The sequence below is a fragment of the Muntiacus reevesi genome, chromosome 2 (assembly GCF_963930625.1).
Source record: "Muntiacus reevesi chromosome 2, mMunRee1.1, whole genome shotgun sequence".
Lineage (NCBI taxonomy): Eukaryota > Metazoa > Chordata > Mammalia > Artiodactyla > Cervidae > Muntiacus > Muntiacus reevesi.
This window is the reverse complement of record NC_089250.1, coordinates 204,403,169-204,429,513: the sequence shown is the minus strand read 5'-3', so window position 1 is coordinate 204,429,513 and position 26,345 is coordinate 204,403,169. Positions and strand designations below refer to the sequence as shown.

General features: G+C 54.3%; 4 protein-coding genes across 16 annotated transcripts; 3 read left to right on the top strand and 1 right to left on the bottom strand.

Annotated features, from left to right (window-relative positions):
- Positions 1 to 9,181: 9,181 nt before the first annotated feature.
- CORO1A (coronin 1A) lies at positions 9,182 to 14,622 on the top strand. Its single transcript, XM_065920339.1, has 11 exons — positions 9,182 to 9,309; positions 10,854 to 11,052; positions 12,190 to 12,312; positions 12,410 to 12,539; positions 12,627 to 12,811; positions 12,972 to 13,091; positions 13,283 to 13,387; positions 13,490 to 13,635; positions 13,746 to 13,803; positions 13,898 to 14,113; positions 14,415 to 14,622. The coding sequence occupies exons 2-11, from the start codon at positions 10,855 to 10,857 to the stop codon at positions 14,517 to 14,519; spliced, it is 1,386 nt and encodes a 461-aa protein (XP_065776411.1). The 5' UTR covers positions 9,182 to 9,309; position 10,854; the 3' UTR covers positions 14,520 to 14,622.
- Positions 14,623 to 17,329: 2,707 nt separating this feature from the next.
- BOLA2B (bolA family member 2B) lies at positions 17,330 to 18,193 on the bottom strand. The gene is made up of 3 exons (XM_065924595.1): positions 17,959 to 18,193; positions 17,773 to 17,870; positions 17,330 to 17,472 (listed from the first exon to the last, which is right to left on the bottom strand). Exons 1-3 carry the CDS (start codon positions 18,019 to 18,021, stop codon positions 17,373 to 17,375), a joined length of 261 nt encoding a protein of 86 aa, XP_065780667.1. The 5' UTR covers positions 18,022 to 18,193; the 3' UTR covers positions 17,330 to 17,372.
- A 270-nt stretch (positions 18,194 to 18,463) lies between these two features.
- Positions 18,464 to 21,601, top strand: SLX1A (SLX1 homolog A, structure-specific endonuclease subunit). The gene is made up of 6 exons (XM_065924594.1): positions 18,464 to 18,651; positions 19,170 to 19,221; positions 19,364 to 19,702; positions 20,999 to 21,126; positions 21,302 to 21,389; positions 21,471 to 21,601. The coding sequence occupies exons 1-6, from the start codon at positions 18,464 to 18,466 to the stop codon at positions 21,498 to 21,500; spliced, it is 825 nt and encodes a 274-aa protein (XP_065780666.1). The 3' UTR covers positions 21,501 to 21,601.
- Positions 21,602 to 21,728: 127 nt separating this feature from the next.
- LOC136160644 (sulfotransferase 1A1) lies at positions 21,729 to 26,196 on the top strand. 13 transcript variants are annotated; one of them, XM_065924591.1, is made up of 9 exons: positions 21,729 to 22,492; positions 22,804 to 22,962; positions 23,774 to 23,954; positions 24,062 to 24,187; positions 24,276 to 24,373; positions 24,883 to 25,009; positions 25,114 to 25,208; positions 25,706 to 25,886; positions 26,011 to 26,196. In XM_065924591.1, exons 3-9 carry the CDS (start codon positions 23,807 to 23,809, stop codon positions 26,121 to 26,123), a joined length of 888 nt encoding a protein of 295 aa, XP_065780663.1. In that variant the 5' UTR covers positions 21,729 to 22,492; positions 22,804 to 22,962; positions 23,774 to 23,806; the 3' UTR covers positions 26,124 to 26,196. The 13 variants fall into 13 exon arrangements, with proteins under 13 accessions (XP_065780663.1, XP_065780661.1, XP_065780659.1 ...); XM_065924589.1 differs by having other exon boundaries at positions 23,770 to 23,954; XM_065924587.1 differs by having other exon boundaries at positions 23,734 to 23,954.
- The last annotated feature ends 149 nt before the right edge of the window (positions 26,197 to 26,345 follow it).

Genomic DNA, 26,345 nt, shown 5'->3' with positions numbered 1-26,345 from the left:
TTTCTTTTTGTTTTTTAAATATGCATATTTTACTGAAGTATAGTTGACTTACAATGTTTCCGTTGCATAGCAAAGTGATTCAATTATGCATATACACATACATTATTTTTCAGATTATTTTCCATCATAGGTTATTACAAGACATTGTATGGTTCCCACAGAGAAGGAAATTTTGACCTGAGTCTTAAAAGATAAGTAGGGTACAGAAGAATTTGGTAGCAAACAAGGAGTAAGAGATTTCAAGCCTGTGCTGAGGGCAGAGAATAGAGTCCAAAAATATTGTTGGCCAGAAAAAACCACATCCAAACCAAAGATATATTTAGTTTTGCTCATGTAATATTTTTAGAAATTTTTGAATTGCTTGCCAATACTGAGAGATCTGCAGCTTTCACTTAAAAATTCATATTTCTAACAGAAGGTTTGGCTACCCTGGCCCCTCCAGGTGACAAAGGGCTAGGGCAGCCACAATTCTTCCATCCCTATTAGAAATTACCTGGCCTGCATCAGCGAGGTGTGTGACCCCCTAGTCTTTGTGGTGGCTTAAAGTTGGCTGAAAATTCTTTGTAACTCTCTGCATCAAAAGGAGGCATTAATTTTCCCTCCCCTGGGATCGGGGCTGCTTAACTAACAGAATGCTGTGGAAATAACCCTGCACCAGTCACAGGCCTAGCCTCTTGAGTGCTTTCTCTTGGGACACTGTCTCAAAACCGTAGAATAATGAGAGATAATAAAGCAGTTGTCATTTTAACATATATTTATTTGGCTGTGCTGGGTCTTAGTTGCAGCATGTGGGATCTAGTTCCCTCACCAGGGATCAAACCTGGGCTGCCTGCATTGGGAGCATGGAGTCTTAGCCACTGTGTCACCAGGGAAGTCCTGCATTTGTCATTTTAAGTCATAAAATTTTGAAAAAAAAAATTTTGTAATGGTTTTCTCCACAAGAGGTAACCAGAACACCCACCTCCACTCCTCTCCTTGTAGATATCTGAGGGCTCAGCCCCTGGGCCAGAGGAATGAGGGAGGATGTTGAGCTTGGATGATGAGCCAGGACTCATGCTGAAGCTGAAACTCCAATACTTGGGCCACCTGATGCGAAGAACCGAGTCATTGGAAAAGACCCTGATGCTGGGAAAGATTGAAGACAGGAGGAGAAGGGGACGACAGAGGATGAGATGGTTGAATGGCATTACCTACGTGATGGACATGAGTTTGAGTAGGCTCCGGGAATTGATGATGGACAGGGAAGCCTGGTGTGCTGCAGTCCATGGGGTCGCAAAGAGTTGGACATGACTGAGCAACTGAACTGAACTGAACTGATGAGCCAGAAGCGTGGATGGGGAAGATCATGAAGGACTTTGGATGCCATGCTGAAAAGTGAAAGTGTTAGTCCCTCAGTCGTGTATGACTCATTGCGATCCCACGGACTGCAACCCGCCAGGCTCCTCTGTCCGTGGATTTCTTCAGGCAAGAATACTGGAGTGGGTTGCCCTTCCCTTCTCCAGGGGATCTTCTTCACCCAGGGATAGGCAGATTCTTTACCATCTGAGCCACCAAGGAAGTCTGCCATCCTGAGGTAGTCTCAACTTTTTACAGGAAGCGTTGAGGACCTGGTAAACTTTTGTAAGGTAGGCATAGAATGACCAAGGATCGTACTATGACAGTATCACCTGACTTTAGTGATGCTGTGGAAGATGAATCAGAGGAAGGTGATTGGTCAGGGAGCTAGCACGACGGTCCAAGCAACACAGCTCGGGAGGTGACGGTGGGCATGGAGTGAAAGGGAGGGATCCAAGGTCAAGACTTCCTCCTCTTGTGAACCTCTCCTTGAGGTTCTAGTGGGACATACTGGTTGAGCCATGGAGTTGGTAGTTGAAACGAGGGAGCACAGGCAACAGGACGAGGTCACAGACTGGGGTCTGTCAAAGCGTGAAGTTGCAGGGATTTCCCTGGTGGTGCAGTGGTTAAAACTCCTCGCTCCCGATGCAGGGGAGCAACTAAGGCCTCGTGCAGCAAATTAAATATATATATATATATATATATATATTTTATTTGAAGTTGTGGATGTGAAAGAGACAGTGTAGGGAGTTTGGGAGAAGAGGTGGTGTCTTGGGCAGCAGCCTACAGACAGCATGTTAAGCAAAGGGAGAGACACCCTGCAGAGCCCTGAGAGAAAGCTGCAGTGCAAAGAAGAGAATTAGGAGACGTGCAGGCATGGGTGGTCACTAACTCATGTCTGACTCTCTGCCATCCTTTGGACTGTAGCCTGACAGTCTCCTCCGTCCATGGGATTTTTTGGGTAAGTATACTGGAGTGGGTTGCCATTTTTCTCTTCCGGGGATCTTCCCAACCCCAGGATTGAACCTGAGTCTCCTGAGTCTCCTGTGTCTCCTGCATTGCAGGCGGATTCTTTACCTGCTGAGCCATCAGGGAAGTCCTGTTAGGAGACAGTGAGGCCCAGACACCAAAGAGAGGAAAGATTCCAGAGGGAGGGAGTGATCAGTAGCATGCTCCTTTGATGTAAAGACCAGGAGATTATCGGTGGTCGCGGCAGGGACACATCTGTGTGGGAAGGTGGGGACAGAAGACAGACCCGTGAGACTAAGTAGGAAATGCGGAAGTGGATTCAACAAGTGTAAACAGATCTTTCAAGAAACTTGATTGTGAAGTAAGACAGAGATGGGGAAGTGGTTTGAGGTCGCTAAGTGGAGAGAGGTTCCCCCAAAGACACAGGGGACCTCAGCCTGTTTTTAGATACTAAAGAGAGAGGGTCTGTGGAGAGGAGAACGTGGCAGTGCAGGAGAAGGGGGTTAAACGATGGAGTGAGGTCACTGAGGAAGTGGGAAGTGTCCCAAGAGGGAAGAATTAACCTCGGACCGCAGGAGGACACCCCCTCTGTGATGACAGTCTGTGATTGTTTATAGGAGATGAAGATTTGGTCACTGGTGGGAGCAGAGGGGTTGAAAGAGTTCTCACCTCTTTTCTCCATCAAACTGGAGCAGTGATCGTCTCATAAAGCTGGGGAAGGTCGCTGGAGTAGATGGCTGGTGAGAAGTGGGCGGCAAGGTTGGCTTAAGCCTGAGCCTATGCACAAGGCCTCCTTAGGGGCCTCCCACTTAAAACCAGAATGGTTCCTGAATGTGGGTCAGGGCAGAGTCTGCAGGTGGGTGAGGACCACAACTGTGAGAAGGCCTGGGGGGTCACAGGGGCAGGGTCCAGGCTATCAGAGTAACTTCTTGCAAATGAGACCCAGGCACCTCTTTACTTAAAGATTTATATGGGAGACTTCCCTGGTGGTTCAGTGATTAAAAATCTGCCTTCCAGTACAGGGGACACAGGTTCAATCCCTAGTCAGGGAACTAAGATCATATTATATATACATGCATGTGTATGGGTGCGTGCTCAGTCATGTCTGTCTCTTTTTGATCCTATGGACTGTAGCCCACTGGGCTTCTCTGTCCCTGGCTTTTCCCAGTCAAGAATACTAGAGTGGGTTGCCATTTCCTTCTCCAGGGGATCGTCCCAACCCCGGATTGAACCTGTGTCTTTTGTGTCTCCTGCATTGGCGGGCGTGTTCTTTACCAGCTGAGCCACCAGGGAAGTTAAATCTAGAGGCTTGATTAGTTTCTGGGTGGTGGTAATGATGACAATGATGATTTTGACAAGAATATTGCAAAGGTGGTGCTATACATTACTATATTATTTTATAGGAGGCATATAATGTCTGGTTGTCCTACTTTTGATGATGTTAGGATTCACTTTTGCTTTACAGAATTTTGTTGTTTTCTGTGAAACATCAGTAAGAATCAGCCATAGGTATACACATGTCCCCTCCCTCTTGAACCTCTCTCCCTCAATTTTGCTGACAGAAAACAACAAAATTCTGTAGAGCAATTATCATTCAATTAAAAAATAAATATATTTAAAAAACAAACAATTTACTTTTGGGTTGTGTTTTTTAGACAATCATGTCTGTTGCATCAGTGACACTATCCAGCCATCTCATCCTCTGATGCCCTCTTCTCCTTCTGCCCTCAATCTTTCCCAGCATCAGGGACTTGTCCAATTAGTCAGCTGTTCACATCAGGTGACCAAAATATTGGAGCTTCACCTTTAGTATCAGTCCTTCCAATGAGTATTCAGGGTTGATTTCCTTTAAGATTGACTGGTTTGATCTTGCTGTCCAAGGGACTCTCAGGAGTCTTCTCCAGCACCACAGTTTGAAGGCATCAATTCTTTGGTGCTCTGCCTTCTTTGTGGTTCAGTTGTCACAACCGCACGTGACCACTGGGAAGATCATAGCCTTGACTATACAGACCTTTGTCAGCAGAGTAATGTCTGCTTTCAACACATTGTCTAGGTTTGTCATAGCTTTCTTGCCAAGAAGCAATCATTTTCTGATTTCATGGCTGCAGTCACCTTCCACAGTGATTTTAGAGCCCAAGAAAAGGAAATCTGTCACTACTTCCACCTTTTCTCCTTCTATTTGCCATGAAGTAATGGGGCTGGATGCCATGATGTTAGTGTTTTTAATGTTTAGTTTTAAGTTGGATTTTTCACTCTCCTCCTTCACCCTCTTCAAGAGGTTCTTTAGTTCTGCTTTGCTTTCTGCCATTAAAGTAGTATCCTCTGCATATCTGAGGTTGTTGACGTTTGTCAGGCCTATCTTGGTTCCAGCTTGTACCTCATCATTTCTCATGATGTTCTCAGCATATAGATTAAACAGACAGGGTGACAGCAGACAGCCCTGTCTTACTCCTTTCTCAGTCCTCAATCAATCAGATGTTCCATTCAGGGTTCTAACTGTTGCTTCTTGATCCGCATACAGGTTCCTCATGAAATGAATGAAAGAAGCCCGACCCATACTGTATGATTTCATCTGTATGGAACATTCTAAAACAGGCAAAGCTATTATATACTGACAGAAAGTATATCAATGGTTGCTGGGGTCTGAGGGTGGGAATTGATTGTAGAAGGGTGTGAACTTTTGGGAGTGATGGAAATAATCATATCTCAATTATAGTGGTAATTACATGCACGCGCTTGCTAAGTCGTTTCAGTTGTGTCCGACTCTCTACAACCCGGAGGACTGCAGCCTGCCAGGCTCCTCTGTCCATGGGATTCTTCAGGCAAGGATACTGGAGTGGGTTGCCATGCCATCTTCCAGGGGATCTTCCTGACCCAGGGATTGAACCTGCATCTCCTGTATTGCAGGCAGATTCTTTACTGATGGTCAACTGGGGAAGCCTGGTAATTACATAGGTATATACATTTGTCAAAACTAATTGATCCATGTATTGTACTTAAACTGAGTGTGTTATATTGTATGGAAATAAAGATGCATTTTATTGTATGGAAATAAAGTTTATTTTATTTTTTAAGTAATGCTTTAGTGGCTAAGGCTCTGTACTCCCAGTGCCCAGGTTCCATCCATGGTCAGGGAACTAGATCCCACACGCCACAGCTAAAGATTCCATAGGCTGCAACTAAAAGCCGAAATGAAGACTGAAATTCCCATGTGCTGCAACTATTAGTAAGACCTCGCACAGGCAAATAAATAAATAAAATAAATATATATTTTTTAAATAAAAGGAAATAAAATAAGGTTACAACTCAAATGAGAAGAATCCATTCAAAATAGCCACAAAAATATAATACACCTGTGAGGTGAAATCTAATGATATACTTTACAGAGAAAATTATAAAATTATATTAAAGGATATAATAGAAGACAAATATATGGAAAAATACACTACATTCGTGGATGGAAGTCTTAATATCCTTCTCAAATCAATCTGTAAAGTTAATGCAATTTTATTAAAAACTCTGAGTTAAAAATTCTTTATCTGTTAGAAATAAATACAGTAGTACTTAAGTTGAAATGCTATTCTGTCTGGGATTTCTTTTAATAGATTCCAAGAAAATAATGTGGAAGACAGAATGAACCAGTATTGGTTATGTGTTGGTAACTTTCTTTGCTGTTTGTTTCTTTTTAACATTTACTTATTTTTGGCTGCGTCAGATCTTAGTTGCAGCACGTGGGATCTTTCATTACAGAGCAAGGACTTTTCTCTAGTTGTGGCACATGAACGCAGTAGTTGTGATACACAGGCTTAGTTGCCCCATGATGTGCAATCTTAGTTCCCTGACCAGGAATCTAACCCATGTCTTCTGAATTGGAAGGTGACTTCTTAACTACTGAACCACCAGGGAAGTCCCAGTTCAGTTCAGTTCAGTTGCTCAGTCATGTCTGACTCTTTGCAATCCCATGGACTGCAGCACACCAGGCTTCCCTGTCCATCACCAACTGCTGGAATTTATACAGACTCATATCCATTGAGTTGGTGATGCCATCCAACCATCCCATCCTCTGTCATCCCCTTCTCTTGCCCTGCCTTCAATCTTCCCCAGCATCAGGGTCTTTTCCAATGAGTCCGTTCTTCGCATCAGGTGGCCAAAGTATTGGAGTTTCAGCTTCAGCATCAGTCCTTCCAATGAACACTCAGGACTGATCTTCTTTAGGATGGTCTGGTTGGATCTCCTTGGTGTCCAAGGGATTCTCAAGAATCTTCTCCAACACCACAGTTCAAAAGCATCAATTCTTTGGCACTCAGCTTGCTTTATAGTCCAACTTTCACATCCATATATGACTACTGGAAAAACCATAGCCTTGACTAGACGGACCTTTGTTGGCAAAGTATTGTCTCTGCTTTTTAATATGCTGTCTAGGTTGGTCATAAGTTTCCTTCCAAGGAGTAAGCGTCTTTTAATTTCTTGGCTGCAGTCACCATCTGCAGTGATTTTGGAGCTGAAAAAAATAAAATCTGCCACTATTTCCACTGTTTCCCCATCTATTTGCCATGAAGTGATGGGACCGGATGAAATGATCTTAGTGTTCTGAATGTTGAGCTTTAAGCCAACTTTTTCACTCTCCTCCTTCACTTTCATCAAGAGGCTCTTTACTTCTTCTTCACTTTCTGCCACAAGGGTGGTGTCATCTGCATATCTGAGGTTATTGATATTTCTCGTGGCAATCTTGATTCCAGCTTGTGCTTCATCCAGCCAAGCGTTTCTCATGATGCACTCTGCATATAAGTTAAACAAGCAGGGTGACAATATACAGCCTTGACGTACTCCTTTCCCGATTTGGAACCCGTCTATTGTTCCATGTCCAGTTCTAACTGTTGCTTCTCATTTGATGGTGATTGGGTAACTTGGTTTTTTGTTTTAAAATTTTTTAAAGATCTTTATTTTTATTTTTTAAAGATTATTTTATTTTTTTTCAATTTTTATTTTTTGGCTGCACCACACAGCATATGGGATCCTAGTCCCCCGACCAGGAGTCAAACCCGTGTGCTCTGGATTGGAAGCAGAGAGTCTTAACCACTGGACCACTAGGGAAGTCTGTTAAATTTTTATTTATTATATATTTTATTTTTGGCTGTGCTGAGTCTTCATTGCTGCTCGAAGGCTTTCTCTAGTTGAGGCTAGCTGGAGCTACTTTCCGGCTTTGGTGTATGTGCTTCTCATTGCAGTGACTTCTCTAGTTGTGGAGCACATGCTCTCGGGTGTTCGGACTTCTGTAGTCATGGTGCATGGGCTTAGTTGCCCTGCAGCATGTGGAATCTTCCCAGACCAGGGATCAAACCAGTGTCCCCTGCATTGCAAGGCAGATTCTTAACCACTGGTCCCCCAGAAAGTCCTGATTGATGGTAATTGTTGAACCCAGGTGATGGTACATACTCTAGGGTAAGTGAGCAGTGCTGTGCACCTTTTACAGTAAGAAAGCATCGCTGAGACATCTGGAGAACCATGGAGCAAAGGTTCTCTGGGCTGACTCCATCATGTTCTGCAGACCCTTTAGGGCAGGACAGACCAGAAGATCTTTCCGGTCTTACTAAGGAGTTTGGACTTTATTCTGAATTCAGCACTTCAGTCCCTCTTTACTGTGTGTATCTTGCACCTTGGAAGGGCCTGTGGTCCTGTCTCCTTCCTGGCAGGTGTACCAGTCAGAACTCTTTCAGGTGTAAATGCTAGAAATCCAACTCAAATGCATTGACTTAATTGGGAAAGGGAACTTATAAAAGGGTAAGGGATTCAGGCACAGTTGATCCATTTACTCAAATGATGTCTAGAATATGTCTGTTCATATCTTGCATCTGCAGTCCTCTGTGTGGGCTCACTTTTTGTACATGCCAGGTAATATTATTAAGCACTTGCTACCCTTTGGATGAGGTGCAGAAGGCTTTCTGTTCTTATAACATCATGAGGTGGGTCAGACGCTGTTTCAGATGGAGAAACTGAGACTGCTGAAGGAGGTTAGGGAATCTGCCCAAGGTCACTCAGGGGGTGTGACATCCGGAGTCAAATCCATAAAGCATCTGATTCTGGAGTAGCCTTTCTTGACCTTCACATGGCACCCTCCATGACACAGTCTCTGAACCAGAGGATGGGAATGAACCCCTTCCTCTTGGGTCTCAAGCCCAGGCTCCAGCCTCTGCTTAGTTCTTGGAGCTGTTATTTGTGCCTCTCCTTCCAGTGGGCTGAGAGCTCTTTGAGGCAGAAACTCTGACTCTTTCACCTCTATAATGCCAAATTATGTCATTTGCCCCTGAGAGGCAGGCAGGGCGGGGTTGCTCCTACGTGAAGACACACCCAGAGAGGTTAAGTGACTCTCCCAAGGCCACCCATTTGTACATGGAGGGGCTTGAGTAGACCCCAGGTCTCCTGAGTGCAGGTGGACACAAGGCTCCCCCTCCTCCTCTTTGCCGCCGCCCCCCGCCCCACACTTGTTCCCTGACTGGAGGTGGGGCAGAGAGATGGTAACACAGCCTTTGCTAGGGATGGGGGCTATACTAAGGCCCGCTTTGAGGGGACTGATGGGCCATTTTACGAATGCCAGGGAAAGGATGGCGAGTAGGCTGGGGGTGGGCTGGAGAAGGGAAGAAGGAACAGGTTATTTTTGCATTTTTGACATTAAAAAAGTGCAGATTAGATTCTCAGCGACTGGCCAGCAGCATCTGTTTTGGTTTGGAATTGGCAGCTGAGGCGCTGAGCTCCGCGGCGGCAAGGGAGGGGAAGGCTGCGGGCTGGTGGGCGAGGCGGCGCCTCGGCGGAGGGAAGGGCTCTCCCCTTTAAGAGCTCCGCCCAAAGGGGCGCTGCCACCCCTGAGGAGGCGGGCGCCGCCGCTTCTCATTCATTGTCTTGACAAGAGCATCCTCCGCGGACGGTCTCAGGCTCCGCCGGCTCCTTCCTCCACCTCCTCCTCCTCGCCCTCCTCCGTCTGGGGGGTCGCTCATCTCTCAGCCGCAGGTAAGGCTGAAGCCCGGCGACCGGGGCTCGGCATCGCTGCCCTGGGCCACCTGTGGGGCAGGCGAGAGCTTGGCCGAAGCCGGCCGTGGGGGTGGACAGACTGTCAGAGCCGCTGGCTCTGAGGTGGGGACCGGGCCTGTCCACGCCCCGCGTGGAGGGACTCGCCTGAGCGTGTGGGTGCGCGTGGGAGGGTCCACCCGCGTGTTCCAGAGCTCCGTGAGGGGGCGAGGGTGAGGGACCACGCAGCCAAGATGGAGGTGGGGGAGCCCGGGGTCAGGACATGCACCCGCCGGCCTCTCCCCAGAACGGGAGTCTTCGGGGCGGCGGTGGGGGGCAGGGTGGGGTGAGCCCAGTAGCTGCCCTGAGCTTGGAGACAGGAAGGGGTTGAGAGCAAAACAAGAAAAGGCCAAGTTCCCCTTTCCGTGGTTTCCGGGGCCTGGTACCTGCGGTGGGGGAGGAGGCAGGGTGGGGCGATGGCTTCCTGTCTCCCAGCCTCCAGTTTGGGGCTCCCCTGTTCCCAGACCCAGGCTTCCCTCCTGGACTGGTCCCCTGCCCCCAGACAGCTCCTCCTCTCACAGGCGCCTCATCCGCTTTCTGGACAGGTGGACCCGCAAGCCTCCTCCAGAGTCCCAGGGTGGGTGAGGGTGGCGGGACCCCCAAGAGAGAAGGGCTAGGCACAAGGGGGGCAGTGGAGGAGAGGCCGTGGGGCCCCCATGCCAAGCTGGCAGGTGATGCTTTGGGGCCCCAGCATGGGGCCTGGCGCCTGGGGAGCCAGAGGCAGGTCCCTTGGCTCTGCTTGCTGCCCGCCCAGTGATGGGGGAAAACCGTTCTCGCTGGACCTCCGAGAAGTGAGCACCGGCCGCTCCCTTCCTGTGGATGGTTCCAGTGGGGTGGAGAAGGCACGGGAAGTCACCTGCTTAAGTGGGGGCAAGAAGCTGAGGTGTGAGGAGGAGGAGATGCTGGGACCCGAGCCATCTGCCTGCTTCTGGTGCCCAGAGACCCGCTGGGGACGCCCTCCGGCCATGGGGGATGTGCCTGCCAGGCAAACCCACATGCCGCCTCCCTACGTGTGTCCAGCCTGGGCCTGGAGGCGGGGAGGGCCCCTGCCTTAGGGGGCTCCTCATGTGGGTGTGAGGGTGTGAGGTCTCGACGCTGAGGCTGAGTGCACCCTCCAAGCTGTTGCCCTGAGGCCCGGGAGGGTGGCCCGTCAGAGAGGATGGGCCCTGTGTCTGTTAGCCAGTCCGCGGTCAAGTTGGCAGTAGGTGCTACCCCTCACCTCAGGCTCTGCTGTGCAGGCCGAGGGTACAGAAGCCAGGCCTGGGACGGGTTGAGACGGTGGGCCTTGCAGGTCAGCCAGGGATGAGGAGAGGTGGGCAAGGCGTGTGTAAGGGTAGCTGGATGTCAGTGACAGAGGAGAGCGGCAGGGCAGTTAGCTGAGACCATGACCTTCAGACTGAGGGGTGGGTGTCCTGGGAGAGATGGGGGCCACTGGAAGGTCAGGGTTGATCTGAGGGGAGAAACGTTTTTCACCCCTCTTTCACCAGGATGAGCCGGCAGGTGGTCCGTTCCAGCAAGTTCCGCCACGTGTTTGGCCAGCCAGCCAAGGCCGACCAGTGCTATGAGGATGTGCGCGTCTCACAGAACACTTGGGATAGTGGGTTCTGTGCCGTCAACCCCAAATTCGTGGCCCTGATCTGTGAGGCCAGCGGGGGAGGGGCCTTCCTGGTGCTGCCTCTGAGCAAGGTGAGTCCCCGGAGCCCTGGGGACAGTGGTCCCCCTCCTAAGGGGGCCTCAGGTCATCTAGTGGTGACAGTCACCCAGCCATCCCGGGCCGCAGTGTTGTCCTCTGCAAAACTGGGTTGAGCCACATGAACCTCACGCTTCCTCCAGCACCTACACGCAGTGCTCGGATGGAGCTGAAGCTCAGGGTCGGGGGTGACACGGGAAGGGTCAAACAGCAACTCCTGCAGCCCCAGGGTTTGCCGTCCCGAGTCAGCCTGTAGCTTTCTCCTGCACAGAGAGGCCTGGGATGGGGTCTGGGCAGGCCCAGCAGTGCTCTTAGGGTTTGGAGGGACCTCTCTGAGCCCCTGGGAACCCAGCGAGCTCAGTGGCTCCCAGCTCACAGGCAGGGATGAGGTAAGAGACCCTCTCCCCTCCCCCAACCCTGGCCCCCCTCAAATCCTGCCCTCCCTGCCTTTTGCGGACCCCCACCCCCAGCACACTCCCGTGCTCTTAGGGGGGTGAGACAGGAAGGGGAGATGGGCCCTCAGTTGTTACCTTAAAAGGGCCGATGGAAACAGAGAGAAGAGGAAGTGGTTGCCGGAGTAAGAGCTGGGCCCGCGCTTCACACAGGAAACCCTGCTGTAGCAGCTGTCCCCGGAAGCAGCCATTTCAAACCCGTTATACAGACTTCCCTATCCTTGTCCTTTCGGGGGGACCTGTCCCCACAGCCCCATCACTCACACACACTTCCCTGGGGAACCCCAGCCCCAATACAACCACTCCCTCAGCTTGTCTCACGCCGGGGGCCCTGGCCTGTTGTGCCATGGAAGAATTTGGGGTGGGGTGAGGGTGGGGGTACCAGGCCCCAGGACACAGATGAGAAGCTGAGATGGAGCTGGCAGGAACTTGGCCAGGGTCTGACAGAAGGGCAGGACCAGCCCGCATGTCCATCCTGCGCTACTTGTGGCCAGCCCTCTGAGTTGCCCAGACAGCTCTGAGACTGGGGCAGAGCCCCAAACCCTCCCACCCTAGGCCCCTCTCCGCCTGCCAGGGACCCCACAACTTTCCCCTCTGTGACTCTCTGAAGGGGCATGGGGAGGTGGGATTGGGTTTGGAGGGCCAGAGCACCTCCCTCAGAGGCCCCGCTGTGTCCTCCAGACTGGCCGTGTAGACAAGAATGTGCCTATGGTCTGTGGCCACACGGCCCCGGTGCTGGACATCGCCTGGTGCCCGCACAATGATAATGTCATTGCCAGTGGCTCCGAGGACTGCTCCGTCATGGTGAGTATGGGGGGGACCCAGGGGCCAGGAGGGGCCTCAGGCACTGGAGCTGATATTGGGCGTCGCCAAGACTCACTCGCTCACCCCTTCTCTGCAGGTGTGGGAGATCCCCGACGGGGGCCTGATGCTGCCCCTGCGGGAGCCTGTTGTCACCCTGGAGGGCCACACCAAGCGCGTGGGCATCGTGGCCTGGCACCCCACGGCCCAGAACGTGCTGCTCAGTGCAGGTGCCAAGGGGAAGATGCGGGGAGGGCTGGCCGCCTGACAGTGATGGGGGTAGGCTCCTGGCTTCTGACACTGGGGACATCGCCCAGGTTGCGACAATGTGATCCTGGTGTGGGACGTGGGCACGGGGGCGGCTGTGCTGACGCTGGGCTCCGACGTGCACCCGGACACCATCTACAGTGTGGACTGGAGCCGAGATGGCGCTCTCATCTGTACCTCCTGCCGTGACAAGCGAGTCCGCATCATTGAGCCCCGAAAAGGCACCATAGTAGCTGTGAGTTGCCTTGACCTTTGACCCTGGGAGCTTGACCCTCCCCCTACCGCCCACCCCCGATGAGGCCCCGTTAGATGCCGCCCTCTCCAGCTTCCAGCTGGGCCTTGGCCCTTAGTGGGTGTGTGCGGATGCCTGACCGGTCCCCTCCCTTTCCTTCCAGGAGAAAGACCGTCCCCATGAGGGGACCCGGCCCGTGCGTGCCGTGTTTGTATCTGATGGAAAGATTCTGACCACGGGCTTCAGCCGCATGAGCGAGCGGCAGGTGGCACTGTGGGACACGGTGAGTGCCGGGCAGGGACCAGGTTTTGTCCCCCCTGCCCCGTTGTGTGCCTGTCTGGAAGGGCAGGGCCTCAGTTTACCCACCATGTGATGGGGGTTTCTGCTGGTCGGTGTCTAAGCCCCAGTCCCCACTCCTCGTGATGGCGGCCTGACATGGCCCAGCTCATGGTTCTCTCCCGTCCATCTCTACAGAAGCACCTGGAGGAGCCGCTGTCCCTGCAGGAGCTGGACACAAGCAGTGGTGTCCTCCTGCCCTTCTTCGACCCCGACACCAACATTGTCTACCTCTGTGGCAAGGTGGCCCCATTGGGCAGGGGGTCGGGGGAGCAAGGTGGGCAGGGGGACCACAGCCGGAGGCATCTGCTGGTGCTGACCCTCCCTTGCACCTACCACCTGCAGGGGGACAGCTCTATCCGGTACTTTGAGATCACCTCTGAGGCCCCGTTCCTGCACTATCTCTCCATGTTCAGTTCCAAGGAGTCCCAGCGTGGAATGGGCTACATGCCCAAACGTGGTCTGGAGGTGAACAAGTGTGAGATTGCCAGGTGACTGCCCCTGCCCCTGACCTGAGCGCGCCCCTTGGGCAGCGCTGACCCCACAGTGACCTTTAGTCTCAGCCACGCTGTGGGCACTGCTCACCTTCCCGTTTCCACAGATTCTACAAGCTGCATGAGCGGAAGTGTGAGCCCATTGCCATGACGGTGCCTAGAAAGGTGATGCTCCCGGGTCCCTCCTCAGGTGCTCGGAGTGGCCGGGTGGTGGTGTGGCCTGAGCTTTCTCTTAACCAGTCCTGGCCTCGCCCCACAGTCGGACCTGTTCCAGGAAGACCTGTACCCGCCCACTGCAGGGCCCGACGCTGCCCTCACGGCTGAGGAGTGGCTGGGGGGCCGGGATGCTGGGCCCCTCCTCATCTCCCTCAAGGACGGCTACGTGCCCCCCAAGAGCCGGGAGCTGAGGGTCAACCGGGGCCTGGACACTGCGCGCAAGAGGACGGCACCTGAGGCCAGTGGTGCTCCCAGCTCGGTGAGAGGCAGATGGGAGCCCGGGAACCAGGGCAGGAAGGTGGGGTAGGGCAGGGGCTGCTACTGATGTGGTCACTGACCCAGTGGAGAGGCTGGCGTTTGGGGGCAGGCCACACACACAATACTGGGGCTCCTTTGGGGGCTGGGAGTGGATAATCCTGAGGCCTCAGAAAACAGGTTCCAGGCTTAAAGGCCTGCAGTTCTCTGGATGAGAGACAGAGGGGCCCAAGCCCTGGGGGCTCGTGGGAGGAGGCCTAGTGGCCTAGCAGGCCCTGGGGCTAATGCTGCCTGGGGTCCCCCAGGATGCCATATCCCGGCTGGAGGAGGAGATGAGGAAGCTCCAGGCCACGGTGCAGGAGCTGCAGAAGCGCTTGGATAGGCTGGAGGAGACAGTCCAGGCCAAGTAGAGGACCATCAGCTGGGGCCGACGGCATCGCCTCCCTCCCTTCCATTCCCACTCCTCAGGCCACAATGGCAGATAAGAAAATAATAATAAAATGGCTTTATTTTCTGGTACCTCGCAGACTCTGATGACTAGTAGAGGGGATGCTGGGTTTGCTGAACGGACCTGTCCTTGTGCTTCCCTCTCCATAGCTGTGATGAGCCTGACCTCTGGCAGGGGCTGGAGAAATGCCTCTAGATGACCCTAGACCAGTGGTCCCTGAGCTTTTTGGCACCAGGGACTGGTTTCATGGAAGACAGTTTTTCCACGGATCAGGGGGTGGGTGTGGGCTGGGGGATGGTTCAGGCATAATTCAAGTGCGTTCCATTTAGTGTGCACTTTATTTCTATTATTATTACATCAGCTCCATCCCAGATCATCAGGCATTAGATCCTGGGGCCTGGGAACCCCCACCCTCCACAGATAGGAACAGGCCTTTGTGGGGCAGGGGCGAGCCACCCTGTGCTGATATGGGTGCTCTGTTTTCCAGCTGGTAGGTCTGAGCTGCTCAGGGTTCTAGCCTGGATGGAGCCTCGGTCATTCTCATTACTCCCCAGTCTGCCTTTGCTAGTCAAGCACAACATCAGCTGTCCTGACCCTGCTGCTTGTGGGGGAAATGAAGCAACCAGCGCTTACATGAGAGCTGTCAAGCTGTAGGCCCAAGGGATCAAAATTAGGGGTTCCTTGTAGGGAGGAAGCTTAGAACCAAAATAGTGGGCCCAACATTAGTTTACAAGTGAGGAAACTGAGGGGCAGAGCAGGAGCCGGCAGATCCTGAGATATGACGCAGACTTCCCGTCCAGTTCAGACCCTTTCCTGCACCGAGCGGCTGCCACTTGAGCCTTGTCGGTGACTTCTGCCTGGGCTTGGCCTCTATAAGAGGGACCTGTATTGGCAGGGAGTGGGCAGGGTGTTGGGGGAAGGGGGGTTGGAAGTAGGTTTTTGATGGCCAACTTAGCAGGTGATCCCCTGAGCTGGGACACGGCTATTGAGGATGGGTGTCCTGGCCACAGCAAGCCTTTGTGCATCTGTGCAGGGACCAGCAAGGAGGAAATGTCCCATGTGAACCCCTCCTCCCCTTGGGCTTGCCGTACAAATGTCCCTGTCTGCCCACTTGGGCCTCAATCTCTCTGTAAGCCATGTGACCCTGGGCAAGTCCCTTCTCTCCAGGTCTCCGTTGCTCATCTATAGAAAGGGGAGGGATTCTGCCACAGCTGTGAACACGGAGGGTGGATCCAATCAGGGGTGTGGCATAGAGAGAAGCAGACCATCTGGAGCTGGAGCCTGAGCCTAACCCCCCACCCCCACCCCACCCCAACACACACACACACACACACACACACACACACACACACACACACACACTGTGATGTTGGGCCCTCCCGTACACACACACACACACACACACACACTGTGATGTTGGGCCCTCCCGTACACACACACACACACACACACACACACACACACACACACACACACACACACACACACTGTGATGTTGGGCCCTCCCGTACACACACACACACACACACTGTGATGTTGGGCCCTCCCGTACACACACACACACACACACACACACACACACACACACACACACACACACACACACTGTGATGTTGGGCGAGGCTAACCCCCCACCCCCACCCCACCAACACACACACACACACACACACTGTGATGTTGGGCCCTCCCGTACACACACACACACACACACACAAACACACACACACACACACACACACACTGTGATGTTGGGCCCTCCCGTACACACACACACACACACACTGTGATGTTGGGCCCTCCCGTTGAAGCAGACTTGTGAGTAGTTGCTAGTTCTCCTGGCCCAGGGAAATTGAAAAAAAAAGTTCAGGAAAGGATCCCTGGAACTCAGAAAGGTTAACCTCTACTCGTCATGACTCCTAGCTCCCTCTGACAGAAACGAAAGAGGGAGGTGGGGGGTGGGGGTGTGTGACAGTAATTTAGGGGCCAAGAAACTGGCCATGAAAACAGAGGAACAGGGTGGGTGGGATGGTTGAAACCCACAATTTCTCTCCCCCAAAGAGGCCTGGCCCCAATTAGGACACTTGCTATTTCTCTTGGGTCTTGGAGACCTTGTCTGTGTAAGGCCTAGGCAACCCTGTCACCCGTGTTGACACCAGGGCATCACCTGCCCCAATTGTGTGGCTTTGGTGACCTTATTTGCCTGCTGTAACCCTACCCCTATGCCCAGCCCACCTCTCCATTCCAGAAAAACCTCACCGCGGGGGACAGCTGTGGCCACATCAACCCCAGGACCAAAGGGTCACTGGAACTTCTCCAGGGGCCAGAAAACACCAGCATTCCAGGTGCTGGGAAGGCCCTGCTGGGGGACCAGGTCCCTGAGGTTGTGGAGGACTTGGAGGGGGTGTGTGAAATCCTCTATTATGCTTTGACATTAGAGTGATATACTGAGAAGGAGAGGTTTGCAGTTGCTCCTGAAACCTTGAGCACTTTCTCATCTGTGCATTTTGAAAGAGGACTGAACAAAATGCCCAGAAATGGTCAAAGAATGGGGGGATGGGTGAGTATTGGAAGTACACCAAGGAGTCCACCAAGGCCCACCCCGGAAGGGACTTTAAAGACAGACGTTTCACTTGTAAGTGGGGACACAGAGGCCTATGTGAGGAGAGGGACTTGTCCAAAGTAAAACAATGGAGAGTGGAGGGCAGGGAGAAGCCAGGCCCTAGACCCAGCCTCTGCACACTTCCCATACACACAACACACTGACACGGAAGCTGGCCCTGATTCATAATTTAATGGGTGTGCAGGTCCGCGTCCCTTATTTCTGCTGCTCACGGGCCCACTGCTCTGGGGTCAGGGTTTTCTGCTCAAAAGCGTGAATGTGCAGGAGCTCTTCGGCTAGGCAAGTGTTCACAAGCCTGGGAGAGAGATGGGTTAGAAATGGGCAGGCTGGGGCCTGGCTCGCAGTCCCCGAACCTAGGGTCTGCCGGGAGACTGGAGGGGTCCCCCAGGTTGTAGTCCCCGGGACCTGGAAACAAGAGAGGTAGAGGGCTTAAGCCTGAATATTTGATGCTGGGGCCACGAAGGCGGGATCCCTGGGGTGGTGGTCTGTGGTGGGGGCCGCATGGATGGGAGTGAGAGTTAAGGTTTCGGGAGGCGGCCCGGGATGTGGTCCCAGAGCTGCGGCCCCCCTGAAGAAGGTGTTCCCGGAATCTCACCGGTGTCTCTGAAGCAGCGGTTTCCCCTCGAACTTGGCCGACACCACAAGGACTCGGAAGCTGGACGCGCAACGGCTGGGAGTCGTGTCCTCCACTTCCTATGGGGCAGAATGGTGTGGATGGTGCAAGTCCGCCCCCGGAAGTCCTGTTCCCCCTCGTTGGGCGAGCCCAGGCCGCTCAACTCACCACGTGCTCCGCTTCCAGGTCCCGCTGCAGCTTCTCCCGGAGGTACTCGGCACTGAGTTCCATTGTGGCAGCCCAGCGAGGGCGGCAGCCCAGCGGGGATGGAACCCCACCACTGACCCCAGCCACACTGCTTCCGCCCTTACTGGCGCCACTTCCGCTGAGGCATCTACTTCCGCCCTTACTAAGACGTCCGTAAACTCAACACTTCCGCCCTATCCCAAGCCCAGTTTTCCAACTATCTTCGGTTTCCGCCTCTGTCAGAATCTGCATGAGGCTCCAGCGGACTCTAATCGGTACCCGCCGCCTGCACAGCAACCCGAGTTCTGTGCGCCGGATTGGACACCCTAGCTCCAAATAGGAGAGGGCGCACGAGTTTGCATTGCTGTGACTTCTAGGGTACCTCGGGATCGTTCCCAAGCGCTTTTTCTGAGACAAGCATCTTGCGGCCCTGGCAGCCCAGTCCTCCCCGGGTCACAGGCCACAATAATCAACCCCCAAATTGGCGATGGGCCCCGCAGGGGGCGCGGCGAGGTCCGGACGCTTCTTCGGCGTCTACCTGCTCTATTGTCTGAACCCTCGGCACCGGGGCCGCGTCTATGTGGGGTTCACCGTCAATCCTGCTCGTCGGGTGCAGCAGCACAACGGGGGCCGCAAAAAAGGCGGGGCCTGGCGGACCAGTGGGCGCGGGCCGTGGTAAGAGAAGGCGGGTCACGGTCAGGAGGAGGAGGGCTTCCAGGAGAAGGCGGGGTCGGCGAGGGAGAGGCCGGGGAAGAGGGGGCGGAGCCAGGCTTGTGGCAGTGGGCGGGGCCGGCGAGGAGGCAGGGCCGGGGGCGGGAGTAACGGGGGTGGGCCTATCGCCGCGGAGGAGGAGTCTTGTGTGGGCCTGGGTCTCAGAGGACCGGGTTGGGTGGGAAGGGGACTGATCTAGGTTTGGTCAGTGACAGGGAGTTTGGTGAACAAGACTGGGTTGGAATAGAGAAAGCTTGGAAGGGAGAGGAACTGAGGAGGGCTGTTAAGCGCCTGTGACCTGAGGCGGGGCCAGCGGTTAGCAGGTGCGAGGGGCTGGCTATATACCTCCACGAAGAGAGCAGGGCCTCGTGGGCTAGGCGTAAAGCCGATGTGACCCCACTCTCCGGTAGGCCAGGGGATTCGGTTTTACATGGGGTGGGGCGGGGGGCTCACGGGTTGCGCGCCCTCCTTCTCTTCCCTAGGGAGATGGTGCTCATCGTACACGGCTTCCCCTCTGCAGTGGCTGCTCTTAGGGTAAAAAGGAGTTGGGGGCAGCGGGAGGACCAGGGCTAGGCCTCAGGGCCCTCCCCGGGCAGCCCCTTCCCCGGGGAGCCCCCTTCCCCCCGCGGACCCCTTTCTTGGCTGGTCCTGAAGCTCTGTACCCCCTCGCCTGCAGTTCGAGTGGGCCTGGCAGCACCCACAGGCCTCGCGCCGCTTGACGCACGTGGGTCGGCGCCTGCGCGGAGAGGCCACCTTCGCCTTCCACCTGCGCGTCCTGGCTCACATGCTGCGCGCGCCGCCCTGGGCGCGCCTCCCGCTCACCCTGCGCTGGCTGCGCGCTGACTTCCGCCAGGACCTCTGCCCACCGCCGCCACCTCACATGCCACTGGCCTTCGGGCCTCCACCGCCCTGGGCCCCAGCCCCGAGGAGCCAGGCAGGTCCTTCCGACGACACGGGATGCGAGCCGGAGCTAGACGTCGACGCCCGCTGCACCCTCTGCGCACGCGCGCTCCAGGTAAGACGGGTCAGGGCAGTCTAGGTAGGGTTCAGAGGACTTAGGATCAAGGGTCTGGGCCGTCCACTGACACCCTTTGGCCACTCTACCCCCATCTCTACCCATTTATTATTATCTTTTTTTTTTTTTTTTTTTTTCGCTTTTGTCTGCTCTCGGTCTTCTTTTCTGTCCATGGGCTTTCTCTAGTTGCTCAGAGCCGGGGCTACTCTCTACTTGCCGCCCGGGCTTCTCATTGCGATGGCTTCTCTTGTGGAGCACAAACTCGAGCTCCCCAGGCGTGTGGGATTTTCCGGAGGAGTGATCGAACCTGTGTCCCCTGCACTGGCAGGCGAGTTCTTAACTACTGGACCACCAGGGAAGTCCTGCTCTCCTCTCTGCAGTGGGAATAGTGCTTGTGGCTATTCCTCAACGCCAGGGCCGCCTCCGGGCCTTTGCTCTTCCCCTTGGACTGAAAAATTCTTCCCTAGACCCTCCATCTTAAGAAAAAGCCACCCCTCCTCTGGTCAGCTCTTCCTTGGCTCTCCATATAAAATTGCCTCTCTTTCTTGTACATCTCCCTGGCTTCGTTTAACGCCTGTTATTGTCTGACATATTGTATATTTTATTTACCTTATTATCAGTCTTTCCCACCCTCACCCCCATATCAAACTCCATAGGGGCATTTAGTTCCTTTTCACTACGGTAGAACAGGGTCTGGTGCAGAGCAAGTGGCCAATAAATATTTAATAAATTAACTGAGATGATGTGTCTGGCTTCTACTGAGCTCTCAGTAAGTGTAAGTTGAGTTCTTGCCATTCAGGGATTAAGTGACCTGTCTGAAATCTCTCAACCTGTAAGGAACTCTAGGTCTGGCTGCCCTAGCCATACTGTTAGATAATCACTGCTCCCACTCAGAGAAAACTGGCCAGCTTAGTCCCTGTGGACCAGTATTTTAGCCTCTCGGTGCTTCAGTTTCCTTATCTATGTGCTGTGTTTAGTTGACCACTGTGTCCGACTCTCTGCAACCCTATGGACTGTAGCCTGCCAGGCTCCTCTGACCATGGGGATTCTCCAGGCAAGAATACTGGAGTGGGCTGCCATGCCCTCCTCCAGAGGATCTTCCCAACCCAAGGATCAAACCCAGGGTTCCCGCATTGCAGGTGGATTCTTTACTGTAAATGCAAATAATAGTAGCACCTCATAAGAATGTTTATGTAAAGCCCTTGGAACAGTGTGTGGTCCATAGAAATTCTTCACCATTGTTAGCTACATGATTACTCCCCGTTTTCTCTCTTACCTGTCTGCCACCTCTGACAGGATGAAGAGAGCCCCCTGTGTTGCCCGCATCCTGGCTGCTCCCTAAGGGCCCATGTGATCTGCCTGGCAGAGGAGTTCCTGCAGGAGGAACCAGGGCAGCTTCTGCCTCTAGAGGGCGCATGCCCTGGGTGAGTCCCACATCCCTGCTCCAGCCTGGTTTAACTCCAGGAAGGCGGGAAGGGGGTGCCCAGTTGTCCAAGTCCAGGCCTGGGGCAGCCAAGCCCTTCTCTTGGCACCCAGGTCCTGGCCTGGAGGAGGCTTGTGATCCTGACTCTGTTTCCTATCAACCATACCCCCTGGTAGCTGTAAGAACTCACTGCTGTGGGGAGACCTGATCTGGCTGTGCCGGATGGGCACCGAGGAGGACGAGGAGGACTCGGAATTAGAAGAGGTGAGAGGTGGCTTGGGCCCCAGCCTCTCTGCCCCACCCTGTCTCCTGGGCTGCCTTTCACCAACTCTCTTGTCTCCACAGGAGCACTGGACCGACATGCTTGAGACCTGATTCTCAGCATCCTCAGCCTCCACCCACTCCTTTTCTTTGCCACCCTCTGTGGCTCTGGCCAGTTTTTACTTGAATACAATAAAAAGTCTGAGTTTAGGGTACCTGCTGGTGTTTGCTGGGGGTGGGGAGCATGGGTAGGAGGCAGAGACCCTGCTGGTAACTGGGGCCTGGAGAGGACAGGGGAGCGGGGCGGGGCTGCTGGCCGCAGCGTGGACCAGCCTCTGAAGTCACACTGTCCTCTGAGGGTTTAGGAGACTCACACCCTGAACACAGAGCCCACTCAGCTCCAGTGCCCAGCTTGACTCTGGTGCTGCTGGTGGTCCAGTCACTAAGTCATGTCTGACTCTTGCAACCCCATGGACTGTAGACCACCAGGCTCCTCTGACCATCACTTTTCCCAGGCAAGAATACTGGAGTGGGTTGCCATTTCCTTCTCCAGGGGATCTTCCCGACCCAGGGATTGAACCTGGTTCTCCTGCATTGCAGGTGGGTTCTTTACTGTCTGAGCCAGCAGAGAAGACCCTGTATTTTAATCCAAATAGTAAGAACAAAGGCTGAGGAGGAGAGGAGGGTGCTCTCCCCTAACGGGGTTCTGTGACTCTCAAAGCCCCAAATCCTTGTCTCTGTCTGCGGAGCCTCGTTCAAACCGAGAGAAAGAAAAGCACCTTCTGGGGGCTGTTGTTTTACCAACCATAAATGAGGCTCCATGCTGTCTCCCGAGCTCCCTCCATGGGAGTCGTGGAGCAGGAGCACACTCCCGGGGTTATTTGATGCAAGCATTCTGGCTCTTTCCTATCCTATGCTGCCTCAAAAAGAGCCTGCCTTGTCCGGCTCCACCCCAAACCCCATCACCCTGCCCACGTACATCCCTCTGGGCTCGCCCTGTGGTCAGAGCCAGAAGTTCCCGGAATGTTCAGGCTGCTGGGGGCCTGCGGGCTGCCTTCCACCTGAACCCTTGGCATCTGCAAACCTGGCCTGGAGCCGGCAGAACGGTGAGTGTCCCCACATTTCCCCTCCTCTCCCCTGCGCTTTCTAGACCAGGCACGTTAGAAAAAGCTGTCTCTTGGCCCTCTCGACAGAGGTGGAGTCTAGAGGGCAGGTCAGGAGCCAGGATTCCAGCTCAAAACACCAAAAAAAATCCCCAAAACTATTGCACCCTTGTGTCTAGTTTCAGCCTTCTGTTTTCTACATACTAAACCCACATCTTGGGTTTTCAGGCCAGGCTAAGCTGGGTTCCAGCTAAGGAGGGTAGCACAGAGGGTCCTCCCACCCCAAACTTCACCCTTTCCTTCCTGGAGGACAGCCAAGTCCCAGCCAGGGCCCAGCTGGCGCCAGGCCCCTCCCACTTGAAAACTACAAAGCTTGCAGCTGGGAGAGCGGTCCTGCACTCACCACACCGCGCCTGTTCTCAGCCCCACGCAGACACAGACAGGGTCACAAGGCCAAGATCCAGAGAGATCAGGTGAGGGCGAGCTTGGGGGGTGACAGGGCTGGATCCCACTCACCTCTCACTGCTGCTGGCTCTGGCTCCGCTCCTATCACTTGATCTCTCTGCTCCCACTTCTCACGTCCAGCCCTTTCCCAAAGGAGTGCTCATTTCGGTCTCCAGCCTGGCTTGAATCCCCCTCCTCCTCTTCCTCCTTCGCCCTTCCTCTTCTCCACTGAGTCATCCGTTTTGCTCATTCACCTGCAAGACTCTGACCCCCTAAACAGTTGCTCAATTGGCTGTGTTTTTCTCCAAGTGGGGGAGGCAAGTGGGGGAGGCTGGTTGGGCAAGCTGGATCTCGGGCCCAATTTGGAGAGGCTGGTTGGGCAAGCTGGATCTCAGGCTCAACTGGCCTTTGGGAGTTTTCCGTATGTGAGGGCCCAGGGGAGCTCAAGGGGGAAACGAGATGGAGGAGCCCACCAGGCTTAGGCCTATAGCAGAAGGGAGAAGGCAAAGCAAGCTGAGGGCTGGCCGGAAGTTCAGACAGCAGGCCCTAGAGGTTTTCTCAAGTGCACATTGAAATCCCCTGGAGAGCTTCCAAAAAACTATCAGGGTCCCATCCCCAGAGAGTGATTTAATTGATTTAAAAGCTCTGCAGGCAAATGAAAATGCAGCCTGAGTTGTGACCCACTGCAGAACACAAGATCTGGCTTTGAATCCCAGCCCCACCACCCTGTGAGCTAGCTCTGTGAGCGCGGCCAAGTGGCTCAGGCTCCCTCAGCCTTGGGTTCTTTACTTCAAAGCAAGAATTCAACAGCTGGCACCAGTGACATATTGTTCAAGGAAGGAGGCCACACCCCAGCGCCCCTGAGGAGACAGCATGGAACTGATCCAGGACACCTCCCGCCCACCAGCAAAGTATGTGAAGGGTGTCCCTCTCATCAAGTACTTTGCAGAGGCACTGGGGCCACTGCAGAGCTTCGAAGCCTGGCCTGATGACTTGCTCATCAGCACCTACCCCAAGTCGGGTAAGTGATGAGGATACCCAGGCCTCCTTTGGGCTGCAGTCCCCACCTTGGGCCGGGAGGGGCGTGGCCTCAGCCCTGCTCATCCCCCATCCATTCCCACCCGCCAGGCACCACCTGGGTGAGCGAGATCCTGGACCTGATCTACCAGGATGGCGACCTGGAGAAGTGTCGGAGAGCCGCCGTCTTCATGCGGGTGCCCTTCCTTGAGTTCAAGGTCCCTGGGGTTCCCACAGGTATGTGGTGGGGTGTTGGGGGCAAGCAGAGTGGAGGGAGGTTTGACTGGGGCTCCAGCTCATGGATCTTGCCCTACCTACGGCTTAGGTGTTGAACTTCTGGAAGATACACCAGCCCCACGGCTGCTCAAGACACACTTGCCCCTGGCTCTGCTTCCGAAGACCCTGTTGGATCAGAAAGTCAAGGTGAATGGCAGAGGGAGCCAGAGAAGGAGGCTGCTAGGGCCATCCCAGCTTTGGCCCTGCCTTCTGGGAAGGTCTCACTTCCCACAGCCTGGTCTCATCTTAAGAAGGACAGGGTGAGGGGCATCTGCCTGATGCTCTGGTGGGGTCAGGTATCTGGTGAAAATGAGACTCCTCTGTGCAGTCTGGGTGCTCACAGGCTTGTGGAGGAGGGGCTGGTGGGAACCCAGCATGCCTTGTTCCAAATCCAGACAGAGTGGCGTTAAGGGGATTGGATTAGTATAAAATAACAGTTTCAGGAGCCAGCCCAGAGTTCAGCATCAGAGCAGGGTTCAGGTCCCAGCTGGATCTTGCCTGCACCCCAGGACTGCAGGCGAGTCAGCCTTTAGACCTGTTTCTCCTTTGGCCAGACTGAGAGAGCTTCCGTGGCAAGGCCATAGAGGGCGGGATGCTTGGTACCTGGCGTGCCATGTGGTGACAGTGCTGGGCTTGGGGGTCACCTGTCCCTCCAGGTGATCTACATCGCCCGCAATGCCAAGGATGTGGCCGTCTCCTATTACCACTTCTACCGCATGGCCAAAGTGCACCCTGACCCTGGCACCTGGGACAGCTTCCTGGAGAAGTTCATGGCCGGGGAAGGTGAGGCTGATGCTGGAGGAGAGAGGGGGTGGGGGTAGGGCCAAGGGGCACCAGCTAACATTAATGCCAACCTCTGTGTCGCGGCCACCTGCCCTCTTCCCCAGTGTGCTACGGGTCCTGGTACCAGCACGTGCGGGAGTGGTGGGAGCTGAGTCACACCCACCCTGTTCTCTACCTCTTCTACGAGGACATAAAGGAGGTGAGACCACGGCTTCCAGTTCCCTCCGCGTCACACTTAGGAAGGCGGGAACCTCACACGGCCCTGCTGGGGCCCACTCAGCACCGTCCCCTATGGCAGCCCTCAGGCCAGCCCTCCCGGATCCCCTGCCCAGGACTGGAGTAGGAGTGTGCCCTCCGCGGCAGCGCCCTGTTCAGCCCTTTACCTCCTAACGCCCAAGTCAGCAACACGTGCAAACACTCATCTGCTCTGTACTGCCAGAGCTTCTCCTGGGACCACCGTTACGAAAGGGGACTGTCCCTCCTCTCAGCCAAAAGGAACCAGACCTCTGTGATAAAGGATCCCAGGGTAGAAGGCAGTCACACCTGCCCCTGGGAAACAGGACCAGAGTCAAGGAACAGGGCCTGAGGTCTCTAGGCAGAAGTGGCCAGATCCGCCCCCAGGATTAGGAAGGCGCCTCCCTTTTCTGCTCAGCAAGTAACCCAGACCTCCACTGAAGAGCCTCTCCACTGCTCCAGGACCCCAAAAGGGAGATCCAGAAGATCCTGGAGTTTTTGGGGCGCTCCCTGCCGGAGGAGATTGTGGATCACATCATCCAGCACACGTCTTTCAAAGAGATGAAGAAGAACCCCATGACCAACTACAGCACCATACCCACTGAAATCATGGACCACAGCATCTCTGCCTTCATGAGGAAAGGTAAGAGCCACCCCAAGGGGCGGGCATGGGCATTCGGGGAGGGGCGAGCCACAAATGGAGCTGCACTTCGGCCATTCGGGGCCACCTCTGCGGCTGGGACCTCCTTCCTGCCATCTCTCCCTAGGCATCACTGGCGATTGGAAATCCACCTTCACTGTGGCCCAGAATGAGCGCTTTGAAGCCCATTATGCTGAGAAGATGGCGGGCTGCAAGCTCCGCTTCCGCTGGGAGCTGTGAGTGGTCCTCTGGAGGGGTGTGAAACAAGCCCAGTCATGGCTTCAGAAATAAAATCTGATGTGTGTTAAACAAAGAGCCTCTGTTGGAAGCGAAGAACCAACCTGAGCTAGAAGGGTAGATGCCCACTGGGACCCAATGAAGCCATTTCCCCTGGTGGCCTCCAGCTCGCCCTAGTGGGGAGGGAGACAAGGGTCTGGAAAAGCAAAACCCAGGAGACATGGA

Coding starts and splice junctions, on each gene's coding strand:
- CORO1A (XM_065920339.1), top strand. CDS start 10,855: ATGAGCCGGCAGGTGGTCCGTTCCAGCAAGTTCCGCCACGTGTTTGGC. Junction 12,540..12,626: donor GAACGTGCTGCTCAGTGCAG/GTGCCAAGGGGA, acceptor GACATCGCCCAG/GTTGCGACAATGTGATCCTG. Junction 13,636..13,745: donor AACAAGTGTGAGATTGCCAG/GTGACTGCCCCT, acceptor CCGTTTCCACAG/ATTCTACAAGCTGCATGAGC.
- BOLA2B (XM_065924595.1), bottom strand. CDS start 18,021: ATGGAACTCAGTGCCGAGTACCTCCGGGAGAAGCTGCAGCGGGACCTG. Junction 17,871..17,958: donor ACCTGGAAGCGGAGCACGTG/GTGAGTTGAGCG, acceptor TCTGCCCCATAG/GAAGTGGAGGACACGACTCC. Junction 17,473..17,772: donor CCGCTGCTTCAGAGACACCG/GTGAGATTCCGG, acceptor TCTCTCTCCCAG/GCTTGTGAACACTTGCCTAG.
- SLX1A (XM_065924594.1), top strand. CDS start 18,464: ATGGGCCCCGCAGGGGGCGCGGCGAGGTCCGGACGCTTCTTCGGCGTC. Junction 19,222..19,363: donor CTGCAGTGGCTGCTCTTAGG/GTAAAAAGGAGT, acceptor CCTCGCCTGCAG/TTCGAGTGGGCCTGGCAGCA. Junction 21,390..21,470: donor AGGACTCGGAATTAGAAGAG/GTGAGAGGTGGC, acceptor TTGTCTCCACAG/GAGCACTGGACCGACATGCT.
- LOC136160644 (XM_065924592.1), top strand. CDS start 23,807: ATGGAACTGATCCAGGACACCTCCCGCCCACCAGCAAAGTATGTGAAG. Junction 24,374..24,882: donor TGTTGGATCAGAAAGTCAAG/GTGAATGGCAGA, acceptor CTGTCCCTCCAG/GTGATCTACATCGCCCGCAA. Junction 25,887..26,010: donor CTCTGCCTTCATGAGGAAAG/GTAAGAGCCACC, acceptor ATCTCTCCCTAG/GCATCACTGGCGATTGGAAA.